This window comes from Neophocaena asiaeorientalis, unplaced genomic scaffold (genome assembly GCF_003031525.2).
Source record: "Neophocaena asiaeorientalis asiaeorientalis breed wild unplaced genomic scaffold, Neophocaena_asiaeorientalis_V1.1 scaffold357, whole genome shotgun sequence".
Lineage (NCBI taxonomy): Eukaryota > Metazoa > Chordata > Mammalia > Artiodactyla > Phocoenidae > Neophocaena > Neophocaena asiaeorientalis.
Window position 1 is genome coordinate 2,256,131 of NW_020173270.1, and position 11,009 is coordinate 2,267,139.

Below are 11,009 nucleotides of genomic sequence, written 5' to 3' on the forward strand. Positions count from 1 at the left end.
AAAAAAAAAAAAAAAAAAAAAAAAAAGACAAAGGGAATCTTGAACACAGCAAGAGAAAAATGTCTCACTTTGTACAAGTGATCCTCAATTAGATTAACAGTGTATTTCTCATCAGAAACTGTGGAGACCAGAAGGCAGTGGGAAGACATATTTGAATTGCTGAAAGAAAAAAACCTGTCAATCAAAGATTCTATATGCAGCAAAACTACTTTATTCCACCATAGACAGGAATACAGTACTGATAAACATCACATCATGCATGAGCTTTGAAAACATTATGCTAAGCAAAAGAAGCCAGACACAAAAGGGTGTTGTATGATTCCATATATATGAAATAGATAAATCCAGAATAGGTAAATCCATAGAGACAGAAAGTAGATTAGTGGTTTCTGGCTCTGGGGGGGAGGTGGAAATGGGGAGTGACTGCTTAATGGGTATGGGGTTTCCTTTTGGGGTGATGAAAATGTTCTGGAACTAGATATTGGTGATGGTTGCAGAAAATTCACAACATTATGAATGTACTAAATGTTACTGAACTGTATGGTTCGGATGGTAAAATCTATGTTATGTGTATTTTCCCACAATAAAAGAAATGAAAGGAGTATTTCAGGATGAAGTGAAAGAACACTAGACAGTAACTCAAATCCACATGAAGAAATAAAAAGCACCAACAAAGGTAACTACACAGGTAAATATAAAAGACAGTACACATGTATTTTTGGTTTGCAACTCCTTTATTCCTCCATCTGATTTAAAAGACAACTGTATAATGCAATCATTAGAAATCTAAGTTGATGGGCACATGTGTATAAAGATGTAATTTGTGATAATAGCTGCACAAAAGGAGGCAGAAATTGAACTAAATAGGAGCAAAGTTTTGTATATTATTAAAATTAAGTTGATATTACTCTGAACTAGATTGTTATAAATTAACAATGTTAATAGTAAACCCCAGGGCAACCACTAAGAAAATAAGTCAAAAATATATAGTAAAAGAAACAAGAGATTTTAAATGATACACTAGAAAATATCTATTTAATAGAAAACCCTAAAGACTCCACACAAAAACTACTAGAACTGATAAACATATTCAGCAAGATAGCAGGATACATGATTAACATACAGAAATCTGTTGTATTTCTTTACACGAACAATGAAATATCAAGAAGGAAAAATTTTAAAAATCTCTTTTTAAATTGCAACAACAACAACAAAATAAAACGAAGTACTTAGGAATTAACCTGACCAAGGAAGTGAAAGACTTATAAGCTGAGAACTATAAAACATTGAAAAAGGAAATTGAAAATGATTCAAAGATATAGAAAGATATCCCATGCTCTGGGATTGGAACAATTTTAATATTGATTAAAATGGCCATACTACCCAAAGCAACCTACAGATTTAGTGTGATCCCTCTCATATTACCCATGACATTTTCCACAGAACTAGTACAAATAATCCTAAATTTTATATGAAACCTTAAAAAAACCAGAATTGCCTAAGCAATCTTGAGGAAAAAGAACAAAGCTGGAGGCATAACCCTTCCAGACTTCAGACAATACTACAAAGCTACAGTAATCAAAACAGCATGGTATTAGCACAGAAACAGACAAATGGATCAATGGAACAGAATAGAGAGCCCAGAAATAAACCCACACACCTATGGTAAATTACTGTTTGACAAAGGAGGCAAGAATATACAATGAAGAAAAGACAGTCTCTTCAGCAAGTGGTGCTGGGAAAGCTGGACAGCCACATGTAAATCAATGAAGTTAGAACACACCCTCACACCCTACACAAAAATAAACTCAAAATGGCTTAAAAACGTAAATATAAGACATGACACCATAAAACTCCTAGAAGAGAGCATAGGCAAAACATTCTCTGACATAAATTGTACCAATGTTTTTGTAGGTCAGTCTACCAAGGCAAAAGAAATAAAAGCAAAAATAAACAAATGGGACCTAATCAAACTTATAAACTTTTGCACAGCTAAGGAAACCATAAACAAAACGAAAATACAACCTACAACTGGGGAGAAAATATTTGTAAATGATACGACCGACAAGGGCTTAAGTTCCAAAATATACAAACAGCTCATACAACTCAAAAACAACAACAACAACAAAACAACCCAATCAAAAAATGGGCAGAAGTGCTCGCTTTGGCAGCACATGTACTAAAATTGGAATGATACAGAGAAGATTAGCATGGCCCCTGCACCAGGATGAAATGCAAATTCGTGGACCATTCCATATTTTTGAGGGTGTGAAGAAAAGGGAACCCTCTTGCACTGTTGGTGGGAATGTAAATTGATACAGCCACTATGGAGAACAGTATGGAGGTTCCCTAAAAAACTAAAAGTAGAACTACCATATGACCCAGCAATCCCACTACTGGACATATACCCTGAACTCGCTTTGGCAGCACATGTACTAAAATTGGAATGATACAGAGAAGATTAGCATGGCCACTGCGCAAGGATGACACGCAAATTCATGAAGCGTTCTATATTTTTGAGTTATTTGTAGTGAGGTGGATGGACGTAGAGTCTGTCATACAGAGTGAAGTAAGTCAGAAAGAGAAAAAAAATGCTGTATGCTAACGCATATATATGGAATCTAAAAAAACAAAAACAAAAAACGGTACTGATGAAACTAGTTGCAGGGCAGGAATTAAGATGTAGACATAGAGAATGGACTTGAGGACACGGGGTGGGAGGGGGAAGCTGGGGCAAAGTGAGTGTAGCATCGACATATATACACTACTGAATGTAAAATATTTAGCTAGTTGGAAGCAGCAGCATAGCACAGGGAGATCAGCCTGGTGTTTGCGATGACCGAGAGGGGTGGGATAGGGAGGATGAGAGGGAGGCTCAAGAGGGAGGGGATATGGGGACATATGTATGCATATGGCTGATTCACTTTGATGTACAACAGAAACTAACACAGTATTGTGAAGCAATTATACTCCAATAAAGATCTATTTTAAAAAACTGGTTAAATAAAAGAACAAGAGAATTTTAAAAAAATGGGCAGAAGAACTAAATAGACATTCCTCCAAAGAAGATGCAGAGATGGCCAATAGGCACATGAAAATATGCTCAACATTGCTAGTTATTAGAGAAATGCAAATCAAAACTACAATGAGGTACCACCTCACAACAGTCAGAATAGCCACCATTAAAAATTTACAGGGGTCCTCCTTAGTGGTCTAGTGGGTAAGACTCCAAGCTCCCAATTCAGGGGGCCCAGGTTTAATCCCTGGTCGGGGAACTGATTCTGCAATACATGTCGCAATGAAGATCCCACATGCTGCAACTAAGATCTGGTGCAGCCAAAATAAATAAATAAATAAATTTAAAAATAAAATTGAAAAGTTACAAATAATATATGCTGGAGGGCTTCCCTGGTGGTGCAGTGGTTAAGAATCTGCCTACCAATGCAGGGGACATGGGTTTGAGCCCTGGTCAGGGAAGATCCCTTATGCCACGGAGCAACAAAACCCGTGGGCCACAACTAGTGAAGCCTGAGCATCCTAGAGCCCGTGCTCTGCAACAAGAGAAGCCGCCACAATGAGAAGCCTGTGCACCGCAACAAAGAGTAGCTCCTGCTTGCCGCAACTAGAGAAAGCCCGTGTGCAGCAACGAAAACCCAATGCAGCCAAAAACAAACAAACAAACAAACAAACAAATAAATAAAAATGCTGGAGAGGGTGAACTACTATATAAAAAACTACTATATATAAAATAGATAAACAACAACGATTTACTGTATAGCACAGGGAAGTACATTCAGTATCTTGTAATAAACTGTAATGGAAAAGAATATGAAAAAAGAATATATATGTACTGAATAACTTTGATGTACACCAGAAACTAATACAACATTGTAAATCACTATACTTCAATTTAAAAAAAAAGAAGGAAGTATCTATTTAACATGAAAAAAGGTAGTAACGAAGGAACTGAGGAATGAAAAAGAAATAAGACATATGAAAAACAAATAGCAAAATGGCAGATAGAAGCCCTACCTTATCAGTAATTACATTAAATATAAAAGAGTTAAACTCTCCAATTAAAAGGTAGAGATAGACAGAATGAATAAAAAGATGATCCAATTATATGCTGTCTACAAGAGACTCACTTTATTTATTTATTTTTAAAAATAAATTTATTTGTTCTACTTATTTATTTTTAGTTGCATTGGGTCTACGTTGCTGCACACAGGTTTTCTCTAGTGTGGCGAGGGGGGTCACTCTTGGTTGCGGTGCACCGGCTTCTCACTGTGGTGGCTTCTCTTGTTGCAGAGCATGGGCTCTAGGCATGCGGGCTTCAGTAGTTGTGGCACGCAGGCTCAATAGTTGTGGCACACAGGCTTAGTTGCGGCATGTGGCATCTTCCTGGACCAGAGCTTGAACCTGTGTCCCCTGTGTTGGCAGGCGGATTCTTAACCACTGTGCCACCAGAGAAGCCCCAAGAAACTCACTTTAGATTAAAAAAAAAAAGATTATAACATACACCCAATTGCATCAGATGGGAGACCAGGGTCCATACAGAAATAAATTGGAAGCTCAGTACACAAAGTTTCAAAGTGACTCTCTACAAAATACTTAGTAACTACAAAGGAGAAAAAAGTAACTGCTTTGTGTAGTGGTTAAGCAGGGACTCATGGGTCAACTCCCAGCCCCACTGCTTTTGAGCTATGTGACCTCAGGCAGTTGCTTGCCCTCTCTGTTTCTCAGTTTCCTCATCAGTAAAGCAGGATCATAACTACCTATCTCATAGGGCTGTTGTGAGAACTGTTAGACCACTAGGAACACACCTGTGGTTAACAAATCCGGGCTTATTACTTGCTACAGTGAGGGAGAGCACACACCAGGGGGAACAGTGGGCACATGCTTAAGTGCTGTTATTTCTGAGCATTCATCATTAGAATAGGCCATTTATACCCATTACTAGTGCGCTGTATTAAACCTTACAATTACAGTGTGAGGCAGGGTAATTGTCTGAGGAAACTGAGGCTCTGAGAATGTGAGGCTGAAGGTCCCAGGACTGGATAGGGGTTGGAACAGTGCCTTCTGGCACCAAAATTGACTGCACAGCTTCTGCCCGATCCTAACTGACCTCTCAGTTGTGTCAGGCGCTTTATCCCTCCCCGGATTTTTCTGAGAGGAAGTGTTATCCGCATCCTGTTCCTCATTCTTCCTAAGTTGAGAAAGAACAGATCTGAGGAAGGGCTACAGAGGGAAATAAGTGGGGTTATAAAAACCATAGTTCAGAGAGGAGTTAGAAAGACGGGCAGAGAGGAAAGGATGATGGCAGAGATGTGTAACCCCAAGGAACCGGGTGGCTCTGGTTAGGCTGGACCCCCAGTCTGGGGTGATGGTGGGGATGACAGGGCCCCAGTGTTCTGAAGGTGCTGGGGCCTGGCCTTCAGCTTGCAGTTCTGAGAGAGGAGTCAGCAGGCTTCCAAGTTCAATTGCATGTGCTCTGTCCTATTCAGAGGAGGAGACATTTGGGGGCCGGACACTGGCTGAGAGACATCCTGGACTCCTACGCAGTTTGAGGAGCTCACCAGGTACCAGAGCGGCTGGTTCAGGAGCAGGCGACTGGGGAAGGGGGTGGTTGGGGGTGGGGTGGGACAGGGTCTGCCCCTGAGCCCCAAGCTCTGCCCATCTGCTGGTCCTGCAGGGTGTCTGACCCAGAACCCTCTGCTTCCCCTGCTGCTCTTCATCTCACTGGCTTTCTTCATGCTCCAGCTGACCACCCTGGTTCAAGGTGAGTCAGCATCTGTGGATTTGGAGTCCTGGGTCCCTTTGGGTTTTCTCTCTGGGATGGTCTTTGCCCTTTTCCACATTCCCCAGACCTACTAGGGCTGGGGCGTTTGGGCTCCGTGTCACCTTCTGTGTGACCATGGGCCAGTTACTCCCCCTCTCTGATCCTGTTTCCTCACGTGAAATGCAGTGCATCCTCCTCTATGGGGAGCTTAGTTTCCCTGAGACCTTGAAACCGGACTTGGCACCGGGTCAGGGATAGAGTCGGCGCTCATAAAGGGGGAATTCTCTGCTCTGTTGTAGTTTCCAGGATCCAGTTCCTGCAGAGAGATTTGGGGGACCACCACGTGGAGAACAACAGCCTGGATGGGGGGCTGGACGCCGGGTTCCGGAGTCAGAGAGGGGATGGGGCTCCGAGGGAGCATGACCTTGGACCAACCATCACCACCAGGGGTGAAGGAGAGAGGGCAGGAGTGGGGGAGTGGATTGGAGCCCTGCAAGTGGTCCTGGGGGCTGGTGATGTTGGGCAAGTCACTCTCTGAGCCTCAGTTTCTTTGTGTCATGGGCTCTTCGGGTTCCTGTGAGATCCGTACATAATGTTCTCATGGGGCCCTCTCTGCACCAAGCACACAGTAGGTGCTTAATAATTGAGGTCCTCTCCCTCCAGTTGATGTTGCACAGGGGCAGATGCGATCAAACCTGGAGGAGATTCTGCAGCGCCTGACCTGGATGAATGCCACCCTGAGTAAGGGTCCCATGTCAAAGTCACGAGGGAGTCACAGGATTGTGGGTGGGGCTGGGACCCACCTTCTATGGCTGCCACGCTGAGGAGGGCAGGGCAGAGCTGGGTTCTTTCGCATGGATTTCTTGAGGACTGAGCTGACAGCTGAACACAGGGGCTGACCCTAGGTTCCCAAGGTCTGATGCAGGTGTCTGGGGCCTAGGAGCCAAGTGACCTCTCTGTCCCAACCCCACTCCTCCTTCCCAGCTGGCCTGTGCCGTCCCTGTCCTTGGAATTGGGAATTCTTCCAGGGGAGCTGCTACTTATTCTCCTGGACCCAGAGTGACTGGAAATCTGCTGTCTCCTCCTGTAAGGACATTGGGGCCCAGCTGGTGATCATCAAAAGTCCTGAGGAGCAGGTGGGCCGGGCAAAGTTCCCCTTGGGGCTGGGCCATATGACTGGTCAACAAACAGCTTTCTGCTGCACTCCTCTGCCCTCTGAGAGATGGAGGTCCAGGGAGCAGATGGGGGTGAGAGGTGAGAGGCAGTCAGGGAAGACTTCCTGGAGGAGGAACCATAATGGACTCGGGAAGGTCAAGTGAGAGAAGAACATGTTTGAGAGGAGCCCATGTCTGGACAGAAAAGGAATTTAGAGTACCCTCGAGACCACACATAATGTATGTCAACTGAGACACAAGTTAACACATATCCACACATGTATGTGTATTAACACACATCCACAGCCTCCATGCACATGTGAACACATACAACTGAAGTAGGGGCTATAGGCTAGACTGTGAAAGGAACTTCCATGGAAGGCAGGGGACCATGGGAACGTGGGAAGACATGGGATGCGTGGCATTCAGGGATCTTCCTCCTGATACCCCTCTCCCCACCCCCACCCCCAGAAATTCCTGAAGATTTGGTATGTCAGATATAATAAACCCACCTGGATTGGCCTCAGTGACCACCACAATGAGGGTACCTGGAAATGGGTGGACAACAGCCCCCTCCAACTCAGGTGACCTCCCAGTGACAATGGCCCGAGGGTGTGGGCAGGGACGCCCCTCCTTCAAAGCAGGGTTGCTCAGACTGTGGGACTGGAAAGTATCACCTGAGGAGCTTGGTGAAGATGCAGAGTCCTGCCTTCATTCTGGGGGTGGGAGTGGTAGTGGTGGGGGCCTCAGATTCTGTAAGTCTGGGTAATGGCCCAAGAATCTGCAATTTAACTTTGCCAGAGCTGATGCTAATGGAGGTGGATTCTAACCCTAACCCACATTTCCAAAACCCTGTCTCCAAACTCCTCACCACCCTCTGGCTGGTTCTTGGCAATTTACTGCCAAAGCCCAGGGACCAGCTCCTCCAAAGGGGGGGCCTGGGGGTGGGCTCTGGGAGGAGTAGGGGGCTCAGAGCTCTCATGGGGTTCACAGCTTCTGGAAAAAAGGGGAACCCAACAACCACGAAGATGAGGACTGTGTGGAATTGTACAACGATGGCTGGAATGATGGCAAATGTAGCACACAAAACTCCTGGATCTGTGAGAAGCCCTCGTCTCCCTGCCCAGCCCTCTGAGGGTCACTGCCTCCCCCCCACCCCACCCTGTCCCGGTTTGCAGAGATCAGGCAACTGAGACATGCGGTCTGCTGGTTTCTCTCAGGCCCCACCCGTTTCTGTTTTTCCCTTTGGTGAATTCCCATCTCCCTCCTGTACGGAGGTCTTCGAGATCCTGAGGCAGATTCTGAGACCGCCTTATCCTCTAGGACCCATCCCACCATAGGCTATAGACCATCTTTTTTCATCTATTGATGGTCTCAGCCCCGCCTCAGCTCCTCCATGACATCCCCTTAATAAAGTCATACATTGCATTATGTGTCCCATTGAACTTATTTTTGTTCCTTGCCACTGTTTCAGTTACTATAGGTTTTTTTTTTCAGTTACTATTGTTTGATAATCTGTTTGATGTACGTTAGGACATTGTCTTTTTTCAATATGTTTTTCTCTACTACTGTGTATTTTATTTCCCAGATACAGTTTTGAATCGGTTTGTAATTTTGGCTGGGAAAGTACATATATACATATATGTATATATATACAATACATATTGGTATGTATGTGTCTGTCTAGCTATCTATGTGTTCATTGATTCATGAACCAATTATTTATTCAGGTACTTTATTTTCCCAAAATATATTTTATGAAGTAAAGTTGATTTACAATGTTGTGTTAGTTTTCACTGTACAGGAAAGTGATTTTATACATATATTTTTAAAATTCATATTCTTTTCCATTGTGGTTTATTACAGGATATTGAATATAGCTCCCTGTGCTATACAGTAGGATCTTGTTTACCCATTCTATATATAATAATTTGCATCTGCTAGCCCCAAACTCCCAATCCATCCTCCCCCACCCTCCCTCCCCTCTTAGGGTACTTTAAAAATGTAAAGGTTTATGATTTTCTTCATATAAATTTTTTTTCTAAATTTTTATTTATTTGGCCGTGCTGGGTCTTAGTGGCAGCACGTGGGATCTAGTTCCCTGACCAGGGATCGAACCCTGGGCCCCCTGCATTGGAAGTGTGAAGTCTTTTTTTTTTTTTTGCGGTATGCGGGCTTCTCACTGTTGTGGCCTCTCCCGTTGTGGAGCACAGGCTTCGGACGCACAGGCTCAGCGGCCATGGCTCACGGGCCCAGCCGCCCCGCGGCACGTGGGATCCTCCCGGACTGGGGCATGAACCCGTGTCCCCTGCATCGGCAGGTGGACTCTCAACCACTGTGCCACCAGGGAAGTCCGTTGAAGTGTGGAGTCTTAAGTCCACAGTCCACTTGGTTCCCACTGGACCACCAGGGAAGTCCCTAAATTAAAACAAACAAACAAACACATTATTTCTAGGTATGTGTATTAGTTTCCTATTGATGCTGTAACAAATTACCACAATCTTAGTAGCTTAAGACAACACAAATGTATTATCTTACAGTTCTGGAAGTTGGAAGTCCAAAATGGGTCTCATGGGCCTGAAATCAAGGTGTCAGTAGGGCCGCCTTCCTTTCTGGAGGTTATCGGGGAGAATCTGCTTTCTTGTCTTTTCCAGCTTCTAGAAGCTGCCTGCAATCGTTGGCTGGGAGCTCCCTCCCTCCTTCTGCAAAGCCGGCAAGGACTAAGGCTTTCACACCCTGCATTTGCTCAAACACTGACTCTTCTTCCTCCCTCTTCCACATTTAATTTTCTTTTTTGGTCACGCTGCACGGCTTGTGGGATCTTAGTTCCGTGACCAGGGATCGAACCCGTGCCCCCTGAAGTGGAAGAACGGAGCCCTAATCACTGGACCACCAGGGAATTCCCTCCCTCTTCCACGTTTAAAGGACCCGGTGATTACATTGGGCCCACCTGAATAATGCAGTCTAATCTCACAATTTTCAGATCAGCGGATTCGGGGCCTTATGTCTACCTGCAACCTTACTTCCTGCTTTTCCATGTAACATAAAGTATTCATAAGTCCTGGGGATTAGGACATGGGCATCTTTAGGGGGGATGTTATTCTGTCTACCACGTGTTGTACTTCTTATGGATGTGCTGTACGAGGTAAATCTCAATGAGTTGGTGGGTAATATCCCAACTCTCTCTGCTCTTAACTTAGACAGCTCTGAGGCATGTTTCAGAGCTCTTAGAGGTTAGCAAGAGGAAAAAGTCACCTGCTCAATAATGCCAATAATGCTTTCTTGGGGTTTCCCTAGTGGCACAGTGGTTAAGAATACGCCTGCCAATGCAGGGGACACGGTTCGATCCCTGGTCCGGGAAGATTCCATATGCCATGGAGCAACTAAGCCCGTGTGCCACAACTACTGAGCCTGTGCTCTAGAGCCCGCGAGCCACAACTACTGAAGCCCTCGCGCTCTAGGGCCCGCGTGCTGCAACCACTGAGCCCGTGTGCTGCAACTACTGAAGCCTGCACACCTAGAGCCTGTGCTCCGCAACAAGAGAAGCCACTGCAATGAGAAGCCGCACCGCGATGAAGAGTAGCCCCTGCCCGCCGCAACTAGAGAAAGCCCGTGCAGCAACGAAGACCCAGTGCAGCCAAAAAATAAATAAAAATTTTAAAAAAATAATGCTTTCTTATGGCTTCCTTCCCTTCTCTCCTAGTGCCCTCTGAGGATGACACAACAAATCAACCTCGTACTGAAATCCTTGTCTTAAAGCCTGCGTCTGGGGGAACTGAACCAAATTCAGGCTGGGCTCATAGGACTCATTACAAACAGTGCATCAGAACCACGCCTGGTAAATAGATGGGCTGAGACTAGATTGACCATGTCATTTCCAGACTGGGACATTTAAGAACGATTGGTGGTCACCTCCCTGCACACTCTTCTGTCCCCTTGGCAACGCTGGAACCCACAATTGCAACTTGGATGCAAGATAGCCTCTCTGATCTGCAACAGTTTTGCAAGAGTGTGTTTTGGCCATGACTGTGTTGTGTTACATTGCTGAGATGCTGGGGTGTATTTGCTATTTGTGG

At 44.7% G+C, this 11,009-nt stretch overlaps 1 protein-coding gene and 2 non-coding genes across 4 annotated transcripts; all 3 read left to right on the forward strand.

Annotated features, from left to right (window-relative positions):
- Nucleotides 1-2,155: 2,155 nt before the first annotated feature.
- On the forward strand, nucleotides 2,156-2,262 carry LOC112400351 (U6 spliceosomal RNA). The gene has a single exon (XR_003003389.1). It is a non-coding gene; the product is annotated as a U6 spliceosomal RNA (small nuclear RNA).
- Nucleotides 2,263-2,415: 153 nt separating this feature from the next.
- On the forward strand, nucleotides 2,416-2,518 carry LOC112400352 (U6 spliceosomal RNA). Its single transcript, XR_003003390.1, has one exon. It is a non-coding gene; the product is annotated as a U6 spliceosomal RNA (small nuclear RNA).
- Nucleotides 2,519-5,270: 2,752 nt separating this feature from the next.
- CD209 (CD209 molecule) lies at nucleotides 5,271-8,343 on the forward strand. 2 transcript variants are annotated; one of them, XM_024745930.1, is made up of 8 exons: nucleotides 5,293-5,356; nucleotides 5,505-5,579; nucleotides 5,693-5,779; nucleotides 6,079-6,228; nucleotides 6,443-6,520; nucleotides 6,764-6,915; nucleotides 7,405-7,517; nucleotides 7,927-8,343. In XM_024745930.1, exons 1-8 carry the CDS (start codon nucleotides 5,314-5,316, stop codon nucleotides 8,066-8,068), a joined length of 840 nt encoding a protein of 279 aa, XP_024601698.1. In that variant the 5' UTR covers nucleotides 5,293-5,313; the 3' UTR covers nucleotides 8,069-8,343. The 2 variants fall into 2 exon arrangements, with proteins under 2 accessions (XP_024601697.1, XP_024601698.1); XM_024745929.1 differs by having other exon boundaries at nucleotides 5,271-5,579.
- Nucleotides 8,344-11,009: the final 2,666 nt, after the last annotated feature.

Excerpts from the sequence above, each read along its gene's own strand:
- CD209 (XM_024745929.1), top strand. The coding sequence starts at position 5,384 with ATGGTGGGGATGACAGGGCCCCAGTGTTCTGAAGGTGCTGGGGCCTGG. Across the intron at positions 5,580-5,692 it reads CAGTTTGAGGAGCTCACCAG|GGTGTCTGACCCAGAACCCT; the intron begins GTACCAGAGCGG and ends CTGGTCCTGCAG. Across the intron at positions 6,229-6,442 it reads ACCAACCATCACCACCAGGG|TTGATGTTGCACAGGGGCAG; the intron begins GTGAAGGAGAGA and ends CTCTCCCTCCAG.